This window comes from Cervus canadensis, chromosome 7 (assembly GCF_019320065.1).
Source record: "Cervus canadensis isolate Bull #8, Minnesota chromosome 7, ASM1932006v1, whole genome shotgun sequence".
Classification (NCBI taxonomy): Eukaryota; Metazoa; Chordata; class Mammalia; order Artiodactyla; family Cervidae; genus Cervus; species Cervus canadensis.
The window spans coordinates 22,440,334-22,459,725 of record NC_057392.1 but is presented as its reverse complement, the minus strand read 5'-3'; the positions used below and the strand labels follow the sequence as shown (position 1 = coordinate 22,459,725).

The 19,392-nt window shown below is 46.2% G+C and overlaps 1 protein-coding gene and 1 non-coding gene across 3 annotated transcripts in view; one reads left to right on the top strand and one right to left on the bottom strand.

The window, feature by feature from the left end:
- ADARB1 (adenosine deaminase RNA specific B1) overlaps positions 1-19,392 on the bottom strand; it is a 114,978-nt gene continuing 95,586 nt past the window's right edge. Inside the window, exons 10-11 of one of the 2 annotated variants that reach the window (XM_043474588.1) lie at positions 5,278-5,412; positions 1-4,389 (exon numbers count right to left, since the gene is read on the bottom strand). In XM_043474588.1, coding sequence (XP_043330523.1) covers positions 4,046-4,389; positions 5,278-5,412 — 479 coding nt within the window. In that variant the 3' untranslated portion in view covers positions 1-4,045. Of the gene's footprint in view, positions 4,390-5,233; positions 5,413-19,392 lie in introns of both variants that reach the window. The other variant, XM_043474589.1, reaches the window with a different exon arrangement.
- LOC122445602 lies at positions 9,935-10,041 on the top strand. The gene has a single exon (XR_006270570.1). It is a non-coding gene; the product is annotated as a U6 spliceosomal RNA (small nuclear RNA).

Genomic DNA, 19,392 nt, shown 5'->3' with positions numbered 1-19,392 from the left:
TTGTCTCTAACAGTGCTGCTTTTTATTTGTATGGGACTGTTCACTTTCCAGAAACTTTTCCTATTTGCTTTTCATGTTGTTGTAGGAATACTGGACAAAGGTAAATTTTTTTAAATGGAAAATAAAATGAAAACGACTTCCCATCCCGTCATCCACGCATGGTGACCAGACTCAGTCATTTCAGATTGTTCCGTGCATGCTTGTACCCCCCTTCCATGAAGCATCCAAATTTCTCCACAACTGTGAACTTAAACACTTGCTTTACAGTTTTCCACTCTATTGGGAATGTCCTTCCAAAACATCAGCCCTGAACATTATTGCAACCAGGGGGCTACCCTGGCCCCAACACCCAGATGGTCTGGTCAGTACCACCCTGGGGTGTGGCCCCCTCTTTGCTGCCCCATCCACGTCCCTCCACATGCCTCCTATCACGCGGGCTCATGTCCCCCCTCCCCAACAGATGGGACAGGAGCAGGGTGGCTATGCAGTGTCTGCTCCTCTGCCCTGAACTTGCGGACCGGACTTGGAGGGCTGACCCCGGGGCAGGCGCTCGGGGCAGGCGCTCAGAGCAGGCACAGGCGGGGAGCGGAGCCCAGCTGCAGCGCCCCCAGCAGGTGTTGCTCCTGACACCCCTTCCCAAGCAAGGAGGGGGATACCAGGGAGGAGAGAGAGTCTGGGCAAGGCTGTGGTGGTGAAACATGGTTTTATTGAGAACATCTCATGCCCTCTGTCTGAGTGACAGCGTCTCATGCTCGGTTCTGGCTGGTCTCGGTGCAGGAGGAAGCTCATGCGGGGGTCATGTGTGGCCTGGGCATTAGTGTAGACGTGTGGACACCAAGGGCTGAGCCCTAGTGACAGCGTCCTCAGTTGAGTTACATTCACAGAAAGTGTCTGAGTTCTAGAACAAAATTAAAAGCATACAACCCAAAGTTGGAGAAGCAAACCATTTTCGGGGCTCACTCCACAGACCACCTTGAACTGCTCACGGCTGCGTCCGTGATGCGCTGTCAGCACAAGCTGTGGCCAAACCACAAGTCCTTGGCGGGGGCAGGGGAGCCTCGTCCCTCCAGACCCTGAGCGAGGGGGTGCAGACATACTGCCAGAACAGGAGCTCAGAGTCAGGATTAAGTGAGAACCGCCCCGCCACCACCGCTCCCAGTTGTGTGGACACAAACCCAGCACCCCGGGCTGGCTGCTGGTGAGGGAGAGATGGTCCCAGGACTCACAAAACTGTACCCACACGGTCACACTCTGCTTTTTCCATCTGTATAGGTTTGATGAAAAATAAACCTTCTGAGAGATTCACTGATTCCATAGTATTTAGAGATGGGAATGCCAGTTCACTTTATTTCTCATGCCAGATCAAAGTGATGATTGGGGCAGACCTTACATGTTGGTGTGAGGTATTTTGGAACTGCCAAACATCCATCCTTTTTGTCTGTTTTGAGAAAAGGGGTAGGTGGTGAACCCTGGGACCTGCCCAGCAAGGAGACCCAGAGGCTCAGCCCCAAGATAAGGAGAATAAGGGCTCTGCAGTCTGGAGGGCAACAAAATTATTCCAAGGAAATAAATTCCAGAGAAGTATATATCTCATGAAATGCTGGCTTGTACATTTTAAAATAAAATAACTTGTTTTGATCACAATAAAAATCTCCAGGTGAAAAGCCCCTTTAAGACTCAATCAGCGGGGAGGAGTACAGTGTCCTGACCCCAAGCAGGGGGTGAGGGCTGGAGAGCCCAGGATGAGGCCCGCCTCGGCCCCACCCCCACGAGCCCTGGCTCACTTTTCCACAACACAGGACAGCTGCCCCTTGGGCTGGGCACTGCAGAGGGGCCAATGTCTTGGCAGAATTAACACTCCAGGCTCAGCCAATAAGTCAAAACAGAGCCCCTCCCATCCCCACTGGTCAAGCTGTCCTCAAAAATGTAAAATTTTTTTCAAGAGATCAAGTTCTTGGTTATGTCAAATCTGTTTCTAAAGCCCAGATTAAGGACCCGAGATGTAAAGGACTCAAGGGAACAGCTCCGTGGTGATGCCCTGTGGGCATCTGGGAGGGGTGTGTAAGATGCTGGGCTCCCTGATCTCTTTGGGGGTTGAGGGGGTGCGCTCCCTGCTTTTCCTGCCTACAGACAGACAGACAGACACACAGATGGAGGAGACTGGGAGTGCTCAGGATGATCGGACTGGAGACTTCCTGCCTATGAACAGCGTCCAGCTGTCCTGTTCCAGGAGCAGGGCTGGAGGCCCTCTGGCCTTGCACAGGGGTCCTGCCCACCCAGGGCTCCCTGAGCCCCCCACCCCTGTGAACCTCGGCCACCTTCCCCCTGGCACCTCCTTGGCATCCCCAAGAGGCCTGAGCACTCTTGGGGCAAGAGCCCCGCACCAGGCCCGTGCTGCCTGGGGGCACAGACCCGCCTGGGAGAGGCAGCGGCACACAGCTGAGGCCCTGGGGACCAGCACATAGGGCATTCAATTATCTGGGGTGGGGGGAGATGGGCGTGCAGGGTAGCTTGTGTGTGCGCAACACCGTTCCTCTGGACTTTGTAACCAAAATCCACGTATTTTTTAAAAAACTAAGTCCATCTTCCAATCCCCATTAGAAAAAAATACCACCTATAGAGACGAGAATACAAATGCAGGGGCTCACAGACGTCTTTTCTGAGTGTGCAGGCCCCACCGGGCCCTGTGCTGGCAGGGTCAGGCTGAGCCATGCTCCACAGACGGAGGTGTGGGTGATCTGTCCTTTGACCTGGTCACCCCTGTGTGTGGACAGCACCCCCAGCATGCGCCCACAGGGCACACTATCTCACATCTCTGTGGTGCAAGGAGACACCTGGAGGCCAGCCCTCTTCAGCCCCCACCTCCCACCCTGAGCACAAGGGTCACGGCCAGGGCCACCCTGCTCCTGCTTATTAAGTCCATAGAGGACATCCCCTACTCCCCAACACACCCCCTGGGCACACAGCCTGACTCCTGGACTTGGCTGGGGAGCGGGGTCTGCCCTCTCGCCCACAGCACCCCAAGACCAGGAACTGGCACTGACCCCGCGAAGGGCAGGAAGCTCCTCTGGGGTCCTGAGTGAAGCAGGAGGCAGTCAGTGTGGACTCTGCTCAGCGGGGATGGCCTCCCAAGGCCCCCCCCCCGCCCTGACCCCAGACTCGCTGGCTCGGCCTGCCCGGGCTCGTCCCTGCAGTGGGGTGCCGACCCGTGTCCCGGGTGTCCCAGACGCCAGACCACCCCCTTCCCTGCCGTGACACCAACACCTGACCTCAGTCGAGACCACGCGAGCCACACGCTGTCTCGCCAGCTTTCAGCCTGAACACTTCTTATATTTCAAACACACGTCTTTGATAAAGTGGGAAAGAATAATTTAAAAATACGCCTTCAGTGGCATTTTCCAAGAGTGAATATCTACGTAATTCATCCTATTTCCATCCTGCGAGGATTTTGGGATGGTCGTTCACATCCACGCAATTCAGAGGAGGGATCAGAGGGAATCCTAGGCCATTTATTGTGCAGTTGGCCTGCGGACTCCTTCTGGTCCTTAAGAGTTAAATACTGCTTAAAAAACCCAAGTGAATGGCCAGGCTCACCGGCCACGTTTGACCTGTGATTACCAAGAGGTTTTCCAGGATATGGTCTGACAAGGGGTACAGAAGCTTCTAGAAGAGGGGGCTGCAGGACCTGGGCCACGGTCCCAGGGGCCACCTGGCGGGTCACTGTGCTGCAGGTCAGCCTCTGTGGGAGGGCAGCGACTATGGGGGAAGGGGCCACGGGCAGACAGGGATGGTTTCCTTAGGCTAGCTTCCTCGCTACTTCCTAACACCCTCCATATGGAAATGCCTCTTTGCACTTAAAACAATGTGGCATAAGAGTGACCTGGCATAATTATTTCTTATTTTATAAACCACATTCCTAGTTCTGAATAAATTATTCAAGAATTTCACACAAAGTAATTTCTATTTTCCTAAACTTCAGGAAGCCCTACTTAGTAGAACTCAATTTCTAAACGTAAACTGAGATTGAAAGCAGTCACTGGATGACTCAGAGGGGAAACACTGCTGCTGAGATGCAGGTGGGGACTGGGACCCCGAGCCCACACCCACCACCCCACACCACCCCGCACCGCACGCCTGCCCCCAGGATGGCGCCCGCCCACCCACACCTGCCCCAGCCCGGCTGTGAGGTTGGGGCTGTGCTGCACGCCGTCAGGGTGTGAGTGAGAACTGGTCCTGTTCCGTGGGCTTCTCCACCCAGGCGCCCAGCCCGGCCTTGATGAAGGCTCTGAACAAACAGGCCTTGGCAGCCTGGTACTCCTTGGCGACCAGCTTGGACTCGTGGTACACGTTGGGTTTGGTGATCTTGGAGCGCAGCAAGTTGGAGGGAACCTGTGAAAAGACAAAAAGGCAAGTACGGCTGTTTAAGCCGTAACAGTGGAAAACACGATCCAGTACAGTGTTCGAAGAATAGCATTTGAACCTGTGCTGCTTCTGGGGGACCCCACTGACCCCAAGGACCACATTACACAGAGCCACGCCAGATGCCCCGGTGTGCCTGCGTCCTCAGCCCCAGTGGCGGCTTTGCAATTAAATAGGCGGGCTGCTGGCGACCCATGAGCAGGGGACTCAAACAATACACTAACGCCTTCGGGTCTTAAACAAACACCGCTCTGCTGTTTGGTCACAGAGAACTCGGTTTGCCCTGCCTTGGCCAACGTGTTTCTGTGCAGCCAGGATCTGCAGGGAGGGCAGCTGCTGTGAGGCTGCCTGCGTGGTGACCCTCTTGCCACGTGGACACGGCAACTTCTGTCCATCACAGATAAAAGCTTCTGACTCGACTTAATAGATGAAAACTGGTCACATACGGATCCACCAGAGAAGATTTTATCTGGGGAAAAGGGGACCTGTTGCTGTGGAAACCCTCCAACTCCAAAACAAATCTCAAAATCAACAGGTGTTAAGAGGCTTCCTGAAGGGCTGAGTGAACTCAGGGCAGCCCCAGGTTGCAGGGCCCAGAAGTCTGCAGTGAGGGGGAGCGCCTGCCAGGCAGAGCTGGTGGGGGGCCGAGTGGAGGGGCTGCTGAGTCCTGGGTTCATATGGGGGTGGGGGCCGGGGGTTGCGGGGTGAGCCTGCTTTGGATCTGAGGAGGCAGGGCCTGACTGCCCGCTGAGAGCAGCCAGAGGAGACGGGGAAGGGTGGCCGCGAGTGGGTGGGGGTCTGGGCGCCTCAGTACCTTGCCGTGTACACGCATCCAGCGACAGTACAACGCGTGCTTACACAGGCGCGAGGCGCGGCCCAGCTCGTCCTTCCCCGTGGTGGCGTTGATGACCTCAATGGCCGAGTCGCCCACTGTCCAGTTGACGCTGAAGTTGGGGGCCTTCCCTGGCTGCCGCGCCTCCGCGTTGCTGATGCCTGGAATAGAACGAGACGGGGCAGGTGACACGGGTGCTGTGGGGACAGGTCTGATGGTTGTCAGCCAGGCACATCCGCCCTCCCAGCAGCTCAGCTCAGTCCAGTGATGCAGCCCAGAAACACGCCCCTGTGGGGAGGCGAGCAGGTCCACAAAATCCCCCAAACCTGAGACTTCACGCACTCTGAGTTCGCTTGGGGCCCAAACTGCTGACATCCAGGAGCAGATGGGCTCCGTTTCCAGGTTAATTCAGGGGCCACTTGGCTGTGCACCTCAGCATGTTTGTGCTTGGGCCCTGCCGCTGGGGCCAGGCAGGTTCAGACCCCTCCCCACATGCATGGCACTCAAGATCCAGCAAACTCGCCTCTCAGCGAGTGTGCTGGTGATTTCTCAGCAGGGTACACCTCTCCTGTCTTAACCAGTCAGAGGCTCGTGCCGTGGGGCTGATAGGTGCATGTCCTCAGGTCACTGGGGACAGAACGCAAGTGCCCAACACAGGCAGAGTGACGCAACACCACGGATCCAGACACAGGCCACAGGGCTTGCAACAAGAGCTGGTTTACGGTGGCAGTACCAGACCTCAGGGAGCTCCCCCCAGGCCCCTCGCTCTTGGTGACCACCTCCTCCCCCTTGCACAATGTTAAAGCCAGGACAGCAGGTCCAGGCAGCCTACGGCTGGCACCCAGGCCTCGCTCAGAAGCCTCACTTCTTCGGGGCAAAGCAGCAAGAGAAGAACAGGGAAAATTCATGTTTACAGGCCACCAACCTCGGGGATCCAATTCAAGGGACAATATGTGTTCATTGTGATGTCCTTGCCCCCTCCCCCAGATGTGCAGGGGAGGGGTGGGTGCCCACTGTGCCCGGCCTCCCCTTGGCCCCTCCACTGCCTGGTGGGTGCTGGCGTCTGAATTCACATTTGGATAGCACTGGCTGGAGCTTCCTGAAGACCCGGGTATTTTTTTATTATTATTATTATTATTTTTTTTTTTTTCCAGTGGGTTTTGTCATACATTGATATGAATCAGCCATGGATTTACATGTATTCCCAATCCCGATAGACCCGGGTATTTAACACAGACCCCACGATGGAACCCCCGGGGTGGCTGCCCAGTCTGTCTTCCCCAGGGAGGTGGGTGGGGACTGTCCCAGGAGAGGACGGGTATCGGGAGCGTGTGCTGGGACCACTCCACCCTGGGTCACCTGTCCTTCTGAGGTGACTGCCAGGGTGACTTCAGGTCAGCAAGTGAACACTTGAAAAATGACGATCTGTCCCCAGGAAAGAGTACAGAATAAGAGGCGCACGTCCCCTCTAGTCATTTGCCCACAGAACTGCCTGGCCCTGCTAATCTTTGTTCTGAGTCACCAGTCCTCCTGGCTACAGTGGCCACCTCTGAGGTCTTTGGCCAAGCCCCACGCAGGGGGTCCAGCTGCCTGACTGGCTGCACGCCCTCCTCCCAGAGGCAGTGTAGAAGAGCCTAACCACAGAGGGGTGGAGCCCCCGATGAGGCCGAGTGGAGAACACACCGCCCGCGCAGAGCAGAGGCACGCTGGTCCTGACCTCCGGGGATGTCTCCTGCAGCCCCAACCCATCGACCCGCCTGTGTGCACAGCCCCCGCCTGCAGAATCCTCCCAGCAAGGCCAGTCCCCCCTGAAGTCCCCCACTGGGGCCCAGGGCCGCTCCTCCCCAGCAGCCTGCCTCCAGCTCGGCGTGGGGGACTTGACAGATGAATGAATCATTTTTTTCATTCTAAGACATGAGCCCTGAATTATTTCACTTTCCATAAATGCTTTAACTAAATTAGAGGACATCTCACAGAGTGAGCAAACCCTCAATAAACTGAGCCTCTGGCCCCAGAGTCTGCCCCCATCCACAGTCCTCCGCCCCGGCAGCCACCAGCAGCCCGACCCCGCATCACTGATCATTGCTGCCTGCCTTAGCATGTGTTACACAAGTGCTTTCCAGACCTTCAAATTAACGTGTGATCTCTGCACTTACTAAAAAAACATGTATTAATAAGGCTTATTCCTTACATCCTCTCTGTTCTCAGAGTTACTGTCTCTCAGTTGTTTTCTCATATAGATCACTCTCTTCTGTGTTTATTTTCCTCAGAAGTTTGATGGCCATTCATTCACGTTTGTGAGTAAACGTCTTGGCTGACGAACAGAGGCATCTGGCATGGCCTCCTGAGCCTCTTTCTGGGAAGGGCCTGAGCATACAGGGAGAGCCTGGACCCATGCCGGCCTAGACCAAGAGTCCAGAGTCCAGCTTGGCCCCTGTCCGGCTGTCGGCACGGGAGCCTCACCGTGGGCAGGAGCCCCGCCAGGGACGTCATCCCAGGTGTCCCAGGGCAGCACATCCTCGATGCTAACCCTCTGTTGCCAGGTCGCTTCTGCCCTGCGAGCTGGGGCTTCCCCGGGCACTTTCACCAGCTGCTGGGTCTGGGGCAGCTGTCACGAGCACACGTGCCCAGGTGTAGTCGGTTCTGCAGGTCCCCTGGCCAGCACTGAGTGCACTCAAGGTCACAGCCTCTCGAGGACGGAGTCAGGACCAGCGGCTCGGGGGAAGAAAAGGGGTCTGTTTAGGTACAACTGGTGGGGAATCTCGTAATGGAACGGAATCTTCTGTGAATGAATCGATAACGCTTATATTATTTTCTTTTGCAATCCCATGACTCCTCGACATAAGATCAAAATCAAGGGTTACTCTTCAATGTTACTTAAACCTTAGAATTGCAACATTTTACATTAAAGCTAGACATAGTCGTTTAACTAACTGTATAAATATTTTTTACGTGAAAGTGCTAGTCACTCAGTCATGTCCAACTCTTTGCAACCCCATGGACTGTAGCCTGCCAGGCTCCTCTGTCCATGAGATTCTCCAGGCAAGAACACTGAAGTGAGTAGCCATTTCCTCCTTCAGGGGATCTTACCAACTCAGGGATCGAACCCAGGTCTCCTGCATTACAGACAGATTGTTTACTGTCTGAGCCACCAGGGAAACTCCATAAATATTTTTCACATTCTGAGTTAAATAAATTACCATCTTTAGCAAGAAAGGAGAAAATAAAGCTACAAGACAGCAGCCAGTCCAAGATTCTAGTACCAGCCATGTACTTTCCTGGGGCAGGGAGCCCACATGGGCCCAGGAGCTCCTGTCTATGAGTCTCTGGGGTCAACAGTCCCGCAGGACAGACGCCCAGAAGGAGCCTGTGTTTCCGGGGCTGCAAAGTGAGAACGGGGGTAATGAGCTAACCACAGGCCATCGTGCAGAAAACAGAAAACGCAGCAACAGCTTGGTGGCCCTGAGAGTGTCTCTGCTGCTGTATATCCAGCGTGCTGAGTCAGAGCTTCTAGAGCAAAAGCATGAGAAGCTGTGAACGGGCCTAGTAACTGACACAAGGGAAACTCAGGAAGCTTGGCTGGTGGCGCTGGTATTTCTCCTGCTTCCCTTGTAAGGGTGCTTCCTGTGCCGCACACGGTGTGATCAGATGCACCACACACACAGTGAAGAGCAACGGATGCCTAGGGGACCATGGCTCCTGTTACAGAGGCTACTGCTCACTCATTAAATGGCCAGGACGTCATGCAGTTACAATCCGGACTGAGTGTGGCCTTCACTCTGCAAACGCACGAAAGCGCGAGCAGAGCTAAGGGGGAAGGACACCGAGGGCACAGCACAGCAACGGCCACGCAGTCCATCGGCCGGGCCGCGTGTCCTGGGCCTGCAGCCCCTGGAGTGGAGCACCTGGGGACGTCCATCTCATTTCATCAGAAGAGGCCCCTGGGCTGATGGAGGGGGTGGGGACCAACAGGAAGCATGAGTCTGCGAGGGCACGGCGGCCACACACACCCCTTCTGTCGTCTTCAGCTCCCCAACCCCAGACACAGATCATGAGACTATGGGCACCACACGGTGGACCTCAGGCCAAATCAGACCCCCTTCTTACACCAGCTCGGGGTGGGGGAGTGTTTAAAGCACCAACTTAGGCGAAACACTGGCTGCTCTGGTCCACAAGGTGATACGCTGCTGGCAACCTGGCCCAGAGGACAGGGGACCAAGACAGCCTCACCCCCAGGACAACAGGGCTGGTGAGTGGAAGGGAAAGTGCTCCCACCCCAAGCAACACACCCTGAGAACAAGAGGGGAATTCCAACTCTGGTGCAGGGGAAAGAGGGTATCTGGGCAGGGCAGGGCAGCAGACCCCAGGACAGACACAGAACATGCGGCTCCATGGGAGGCAACTCAGACAGGGTTCAAGGCCTCCATGTGTCATTATATCTACTAGTGTGGGCAAGAATCCCTCAGAAGAAATGGAGGACCCCTCAAAGTAAACAAGAGTCCTAGATGCAGTACTTGGGTACAATCTCAAAAATGACAGAATGAACTCAGTTCATTTCCAAGGCAAACCATTCAACATCACAGTAATCCAAGTCTATGCCCCAACCACTAATGCCGAAGAAGCTGAACAGTTCTATGAAGACCTACAAGACCTTCTAGAACTAACACCAAAAGAGATGTTCTTGTGCTCTCTTCGGCAGCACATATACTAAAATTGGAACAATACAGAGAAGATTAGCATGGCCCCTGCGCAAGGATGACACCCAAATTCTTGAAGTATTCCATATTTTTTATGCAAAAATAAACTCAAAATGGATTGAAGATCTAAATGTAAGACCAGAAACTATAAAACTCCTAGAGGAGAACATAGGCAAAACACTCTCCGACATAAATCACAGCAGGATCCTCTATGACCCACCTCCCAGAATATTGGAAATAAAAGGAAAAATAAACAAATGGGACCTAATTAAACTTAAAAGCTTTTGCATAACAAAGGAAACTATAAGCAAGGTGAAAAGACAGCCCTCAGATTGGGAGAAAATAATAGCAAACGAAGCAACAGACAAAGGATTAATCTCAAAAATATACAAGCAACACCTGCAGCTCAATTCCAGAAAAATAAATGACCCAATCAAAAAATGGGCCAAAGAACTAAACAGACATTTCTCCAAACAAGACATACAGATGGCTAACAAACACATGAAAAGATGCTCAACATCACTCATTATCAGAGAAATGCAAATCAAAACCATAATGAGGTACACATGCCAGTCAGGATGGCTGCTATCCAAAAGTCTGCAAGCAATAAATGCTGGAGAGGGTGTGGAGAAAAGGGAACCCTCTTACACTGTTGGTGGGAATGCAAACTAGTACAGCCGCTATGGAGAACAGTGTGGAGATTTCTTAAAAAACTGGAAATAGAACTGCCATATGACCCAGCAATCCCACTTCTGGGCATACACACTGAGGAAACCAGATCTGAAAGAGACACGTGCACCCCAATGTTCATCGCAGCACTGTTTATAATAGCCAGGACATGGAAGCAACCTAGATGCCCATCAGCAGATGAATGGATAAGGAAGCTGTGGTACATATACACCATGGAATATTACTCAGCCGTTAAAAAGAATTCATTTGAATCAGTTCTAATGAGATGGATGAAACTGGAGCCCATTATACAGAGTGAAGTAAGCCAGAAAGATAAAGACCAATACAGTATACTAACGCATATATATGGAATTTAGAAAGATGGTAACGATAACCCTATATGCAAAACAGAAAAAGAGACACAGATGTACAGAACAGACTTTTGGACTCTGTGGGAGAAGGTGAGGGTGGGATGTTTCAAGAAGCACTGAGCATGTATATATCTATGGTGAAACAGATCACCAGCCCAGGTGGGATGCATGAGACAAGTGCTCGGGCCTGGTGCACTGGGAAGACCCAGAGGAATCGGGTGGAGAGGGAGGTGGGAGGGGGGATTCGGGATGGGGAATGCATGTAAATCCATGGCTGATTCATGTCAATGTATGACAAAAACCACTACAATATTGTAAAGTAATTAGCCTCCACTAAAAAAAAAAAAAAAAAAAAAAAAAAAAAAAAAAAAAAAGATGTTCTCTTCATCAGAGGGGACAGGAATGCAAAGTAGGAAGTCAAGAGATACTTGGAATAACAGGCAAATTTGGGCTTAAGAGTACAAAATGAAGCAGGGCAAAGGCTAACAGAGTTTTGCCAAAAGAACACACTGGTCATTAGCAAACATCCTTTTCTAAGAACACAAGAGATGACTCTATTCACAGACATCGCCAGATGGTGAATACCGAAATCAGACTGAGTATGTTCTTTACAGCAGAAGACAGAGAAGCTCTATACAGTCAGCAAAAACAAGACCAAGAGCTGACTATGGCTCAGATAATGAGCTCCTTATTGTAAAATTCAGGCTTAAATTGAAGAAAGTAGGGAAAACTACTAGGGTATTCAGGTATGACCTAAATCAAATCCCTTATGATTATACAGTGGAAGTGACAAATAGACTCAAGGGATTAGATCTGATAAGAGTGCCTGAAGAAATACGGACAGAGGTTCCTAACGTTGTACAGGATGACCAAAATCATCCTAAAGAAACAGAAATGCAAGAAAGCAAAGTGATTGTCTGAGGAGGCCTTACAAACAGCTAAGAAAATAAGAGAAAAAAGGCAAAGGAGAAAGGGAAAAATATGCCCAAGTGAATGCACAGTTCCAGAGAAGAGCAAGGACAGACAAGAATGCCTTCTTAGGTTAACAATGCAAAGAAATAGAGGAAAACAACAGAATGGGGAAGACTAGAAATCTCTTCAAGAAAACTGGAGAACCAAGGGAACATTTCCTGCAAGGATGGGCACAATAAAGGACAGAAATGGTATGGACCTAACAGAAGCAGAAGATACTAAGAGGTGGCAAGAATACACATAAGAACTATACAATAAAGGTCTTAATGACCCAGATAACCTTGATGGTGTGGTCACTCACCTAGAGCCAGACATCCTGGAGGGCGAATTCAAGTGGGCCTTAGGAAGCATCACTACAAACAAAGCTAGTTGAAGGGATGGGATTTCAGCTGAGGTATTTCAACTCCTAAAAGATGATGTTGTCAAAGTGCTACACTTAATATATCAGCAAATTTGGAAAACTCAGCAGTGGCCACAGGACTGAAAAAGGTCAGTTTTCATTTCCAATTGCAAAAATGGCAATGCCAAAGAATGTTCAAACTACTATGCAATTGCACTCATTTCACATGCTAGCAAGGTAATGTTAAAAATCCTTCAAGCTATGCTTCAGTAGTACATGAACTGAGAACTTCCAGATGTACAAGCTGGATTTAGAAAAGGCAAGGGAATGAGAGATTAAATATACACCATCCGATGGATCACTGAGAAAGCAAGGGAATTTCAGAAAACACATCTACTATTGCTTCACTGACTATGCTAAAGCTTTACTGTGTGGATCATAAGAAACTGTGGAAAATTCTTAAAGAGGTAGGAATACCAGACCACCTTACCTGCCTCTTGAGAAATCTGTATGCAGGTCAAGAATCAACAGTTAGAACCGGACATGGAACAACAGACTGGTTCCAAATTGGGAAAGGAGTACGTCAAGGCTATATATTGTCACCCTGCTTATTTAACTTATATGCATAGTACATCATGTGAAATGCCAGGCTGGATGAATCACAAGTTGGAATCAAGACTGTCGAGAGAAATATCAACAACCTCAGATATGCAGATGATACAACTCTAATGGCAGAAAGCAAAGAGGAGAGTGAAAAAGTTGGCTTAAAACTCAACATTCAAAAAACTAAGATCATGGCATCTGTAGGAATAGATGTGGAAACAATGGAAACAGTGAAAGACTTTATTTTCTTGGGCTCCAGAATCACTGTGGATGGTGACTGCAGCCATGAAATTAAAAGATGTTTGCTCCTTGGAAGGAAAGCTATGACAAATCTAGACAGTGTATTAAAAAGCAGAGACATCTCTTTGCCAACCAAGTCAAAGCTATGGTTTTTCCAGTAATCTTGTATGGATGTAAGAGCTGGATCATAAAGAAGGCTAAGTGCCAAAGAATTGATGCTTTCAAATTGTGGTGATGAAGAAGACTCTTGAGTCCCTTGGACAACAAGGAGATCAAACCAGTCAATCCTAAAGGAAATCAACCCTGAATATTCATTGGAAGGACTGCTGCTGAAGCTCCAATACTTTGGCCACCAGAAGTAAAGAGCTGACTCATTAGAAAAGACTTTGATGCTGGGAAAGATTGAGGGCATGAGGAGAAAGAGGCGACAGAGGACAAGATGGTTGGATGGCATCACCAACTCAAAGGACATGAGTTTGAGCAAACTCTGGGAGATGGTGAAGGACAGGGAAGCCTGGCATGCTACAGTTCATGGGGTTACAAAGAGTCAGACACGACTGAGTGACTGAACAACAGCAATAATAACTAGTGATTCTGGGCATCTCTTCCTGTTAACCATCCATGTCTTCTTTAGAAAAATGTCTATTCAGGATTTCAGCCCATATTTTCTTTGTTTTTTAGTACTGAGTTGTATGCACTTTTTGTACACATTGGATATTAACCTCTGATCAGTTATATCATTAGCAAATATTTCCTCCCAGTTGGTAGGTTGTCTTTTCACCTTGTTGATGGTTTCCTTTGCTATGCAAAAGCTTTTAAGTTTAATTAGGCCCCATTTGTTTAATTTTGCTTTTATTTCTTTCCTCTTTAGAGACTGATCCAAGAAAATACTGCTATGATCTTTGTCAAAGAGGGTTCCACCTAGGTTCTCTTCTAGGAGTTTTATGGTTTCAGTTCTTAAAACTAGGTCTTTAGAAACCATTTTGAGTTTATTTTTGGGTATGGTGTGAGGGTATGTTCTAACTTCACTGATTACAGGTGGCTGTCCAGCTTCCCTAACACCACTTGCTGAAGAGACTGTCTTTTCTCTATTGTATATTCTTGCTTCCCTCCTCAAAGACTAATTGACTTCAGGTGTGTGGGTTAGTTTCAGGGCTCTCTATTCTGTTCACTGATCCATGCATCTCTTTCTGTGCCAATATAATACTGTTTTGATTAATGTAGCTTTGTTGTATAGTCTGAAGTCAAGAAGCATGATTCCTCCAGTTTTATTCTTTTTTTTCAAGATCGCTTTGCCAATTCAGGGTTTTTTGTGGTTCCAGAGAATTTTAAGATTATTTGATCTAGATCTGAAAAATGTCATGGGCATTTTGATAGAGATTGCATTGTATCTGTAGATGTCTTTGGATAGAATGGCCATTTTAATAATATTAATACTCCCAATCCAAGAGCATGGGATATCTTTCCATTTCCTTGCATCATCCTCAATTTTCTTCATCAATGCTTTATAATTTTCAGGTCTTTCAGATCCTTGGTTAAGTTTATTCCTAGGTATTTTATTCTTTTTTATGCAATTTTAAATGGAATTCTTTTTAAATTTCCTTTTTCTGATACTTTATTATTAGTGTGTGTGCTGTGTGCTAAGTCGCTTCAGTCCTGTCCAACTCTTTGCGACCCTATAGACTGGTAGCCCGCCAGGCTCCTCTGTCCATGGGGTTCTCCAGGCAAGAAAACTGGAGTGGGTTGCCATGCCCTCCTCCAGGGGATCTTCCTGGCCCAGGGATTAAAACTGTGTCTCTTATGTCTCCTGCATTGACAGGTGGGTTCACCATCTGAGAAGCCATTATTAGCATACAGGAACAAAAATGATTTCTCTATAGTAATCTTGGATTCTGCAATCTTGCTGAATTCACTTATTAGTTATAATAGTATTTGGGTGGAGACTTTAGGGTTCTCTGTAGAGATTATCAGATCATCTGCAAATAGTGAATTTTACCTTTTCTCTTCCAACCTGGGTACCTTCTATTTCTTTTTCTTCTCTGACTGCTGTGGCTAAGACTTTCAAAACTGTATTAAATAGAAGTGGCAAGAGTGTTGCCACTTGTCTTCTTTCTGAATTTAATAGGAAAGCTTTCAGCTTTTCACCATTGAGTATTACGTTGGCTGTGCGTTTGTTGTAAATGGCCTTTACATTGTTATGTTCCCTCTATGCTCACTTTAATGAAAGCTTTAATCATGAATGCATGTTGAATTTTTTCAAATGCTTTTCTTGAGTCTATTGAGATGATCATATGATTTTTATCTTTCATTTTGTTAATGCAGTATATCACATTGACTGACACGTGAACATTAAACCATCCCTGTGACCCTAAAGTAAATCAATTAGACCATGGTACATGATCCTTTTAATGTATTGCTGGATTTGGTTTGCTAATATTTTGTTTAGGAATTTTCCATCTATATTCATCAAAGATTGGCGCAAAGTTTTGTCTATGTATAATATCTTTGGTTTTAGTATTAGGGCAATGGTAGCCTCCTAGAATCAGTTTGGGAGTGTTTCATCCTCTTCAGTTTTGGGGAAGAGTTTAAGAAGGATACATAGAAGTTCTTCTTTGTATGTTTGGTAGAATTCCCCTGTAAGGTCATGAACTTTTGTTTGCTAGTTTTTTTTTTTCTAATTAAAAATTCAATTTCACTTCTAGTGATTAGTCAGCTCAAACTGTCTGTTTATTCTTGACTCTATTATAGAAATCTGTGCATTTCTTCTAGATTGTCCAATGTGTTGGCATATAACTATTCATAGTACTCTTAAGATCTTTTGTGTTTTTGTGGTATTGTTTGCCATTTCCCCTCTTTCACTTCTTATTTTATTTGGATTCTCTCTCTTTTCTTCTTGATGAGACTGACTTTGTTATCAACTTTTTATGTCTGTACCAAAAAACCAGCTCTGGCTTTCGTTTATCTTTTCCATTTCCTTTTTAAAACTATGTTTAAATTTCTCTCTCTGATCTTTAATATTTCCTTCCTTCTGACTTTGGGCTTCATTTGCTCTTTTTCTAAATTTTTAGATGGCAGCTTAAGTTGTTTACTTGAAGTTTTTCTTCTTACTTGAGGAAGGGCTGTATTGCCATGAACTTCCCTTTAGTACTACTGTTGCTACATCCCATATATTTGGAAAGTTGTGTTCCATTTTCATTTATATCAAAGTATTTTCTGACTTCCTCTTTGATTTCCTCATTGACCCATTGTTTTTCAGTAGCATGTTGTTTAGTGTCCACAGATTTGTTTTCTTTGTGTTTCTCTATCAGTAGCTGATTTCTAGTTTCACACTACTATGGGCAGAAAAAATACCTGATATAATTTCTGCCCTCTAAAATTGCTGAAGTCTGTTTTGTGACATAGTATGTAATCTATCCTGGAGAACATTCCATGTGCACTTAAAAGAATGTATGTTCTCCTGGTTTGGGACATAATGTCTTATAGATATCAATCAAGTCCAACTAGTCTAATTTGTCATTTAAGACCACCTTTGCCTTATTGATTTTCTTTCTGATCTGTCCACTGATGTCAGTGGAGTGTTAAAGTCACCTATTATTGTATTATTGTCAGTTTGCTCCTTTACATCTGTTAGTATTTGCTTTATAAATTTAGGTGCTCCTGTATATGTTAACATATTATTGATTGGGGGGCGGTTTGCAGAAACTAATGCCTGTGGCTGGCAATTTGTTATGTAAATAAATATTGAAACACTCCAGGTAATAACATTCTGGTAACAAAAGGAGTATTAATACATCTCTAGTCAATATGTGGTAAAGGAATGTTATATCCTCCTCTTGTATTGATTTCTTTTATCACTATATAATGCCATTCTTTGTCTTTGTTAAGAGTCTTTGTTTTAAAGTCTACTTTGTTTGATATGAGTATTGCTATCTTCTTTTTCTTGTTGTTTTTATTTGTATATCTTTTTCCATCCCCTTTCAGTCTGTGTGTGTTTTACCCTGAAGTGAGTCTCTTGCAGGCAGCATACTGAAGGGTCTGTGTATTATCCAATTAGCCACCCTGTGTCCTTTGATCAGAGTATTTAGTCCATCAACGCTTAAAGTAATTACTGATGTGTACGTTTTTATTGCCATTTTGTTACTAGCTTTCCAGTTGTTTTCATAGTTCTTCTATGTTCTTTTCTTCTTCTTTTTGCTTCTCCTGTCAAGGTTTGATGATTTTCTTTAGTAGTATGGCTGCAATCCATGGGGTCACAAAAGAGTAGGACATGACAGAGTGACTAAACAAAAACAATGCTTCAGTTCCTTTCTTTTTTTGATTTTTGTGTATCTGTCGTAGGTTTTGAATTTGCTGTTACCTTGGGGTTCACATGTGTTGACCCATAATCATATCTACTAGATTTACACTGATAAGTCATTTAAGTTCAAACACACTCTCAAAGAGCTACATTCTACACTCCTCCCCCACATTTTGTGTTTCTGATATCATATTTTACATCTTCCATGTTTATTTATCCCTTTACTGTTTTATTCTGACCAATTATGATTGAATATTTACTATATCTGATAACAATATAAACTGTTTTACAAATAGTTAAATCAAGATTATATATACATTAAAGTGTTTGTCATTCAGAGGGATATTAGGGGTTCACACTAATTTCTAACACCTCAGAACTGACAAATGGGTGAAAAACATTAACCAAGTTTGAATAAGGGGAAATGTTCATTTCTTTGTGATTGATCTGTTTTGTTATGAATGGAAACTGTCATACTCTATGAGTTCCAATCTGAAAAGCATGTCTGCCATTGGACAGAAATATGGGCATCATGATATGTAACTCTATTCAGTGTTACTTCTTTTCCCATCAACTCGCTGTTAAAAGTTTATGAATATGCTTACAAATAATATCAAAACTCACTATAAAATGCATTATTTAAGACAGTAGAATTTTAATCCATAACTTGCTATGGAAAATATAAGTAAATAAGCCTAGTTTTTTCATTTTTTTGTTTTCCTAATCAAACTACAACATTCCTGTACTTTAAATTATTTTTCACTGTTTACATAACTAAGTTACTACCTAAGGTAGAAGGCAGCATCCCTGCAAAGTCTTCACTATGTTAAGGTTAGATAATCAATTTCCTATCCCAAAAGACACAACTAATACAGTACAGAGAATTATCACTAAATATTAGCAGCTGTTTTTGTTAAGATGAGCTTTTATGGGGAATATTACAATAATGGAGTAGGAAGGAAACAAAATTTCATGTATCTCTATCTGTGAATTCTGTGAAAGCCCCACAGGTTTTTTTAACTTATCATTATTTTTAATACACATACATGTATCTATTTATCTTTAAATTATTTTCCCAATTAGGTTGTTACAGAATATGGAGCAGAGTTCCTTGTGCTATACAGTAGGTCCCTGTTGGTTATCCATTTTAAATATAACAGTGTGTGTATGTCCATCCCGAACTCCCTAACTATCCTTTCCCCCCACTTCCTCCTTGGTAACCACATGTTCATTCTCAGTCTGTGAGTCTGTTTGTTTTGTAAATAAGTTCATTTGTATTATTTCTTCTTGGATTCCACAAAAAGCAATATCACATCATGTCTCTTTCTCTGTCTGGCTGACTTCACTCAGTATGACAGTCTCTAGGTCCGTCCATGTTGCTGTAAATGGCGTTACTTTATTCTTTTTATGGCTGAGTAACATTCCACTGTATACATGTACCACATCTTCTTTATCCATTCATCTGTCGATGGACATTTAGGTTGCTTCCACACCTTAGCTATTGTAAACAGTGCCGCTGTGAACACTGGGGGCGCACATATCTATTTTCCTTTACTGTTTATCGTAGTCATACTTGCTTTTATATTTTTTTGGTCATTTAATTACATACTGGATTATTTAAGTGATTGTCTTACTCCATATTTGCCTTTCCTAATGAGATTTTCTCTTTCCTATATTGTCTTACTTCTTTTCCATTTAGAGAAAGCCCTTCAATAATTCTTTTAGGGTACATTCAGTACTGCTGAAATTCTAGTTTTTGCTTGTCTGAGAAATTCTTCATCTTTCTGTCTATTCTAAATTATAATCTTGTTGGGAAGCGTATCCTGGGTTGTATGTTCTTCTTCAGCAATGTGAATATACTGTGACACTCCTTTCTGGCTGCCGATAGCCTTACCAGGGAGCTCATGTAACTGACCCCTTGTTTTTCTCTTGTTGCCTTAAGAATTCGTTAG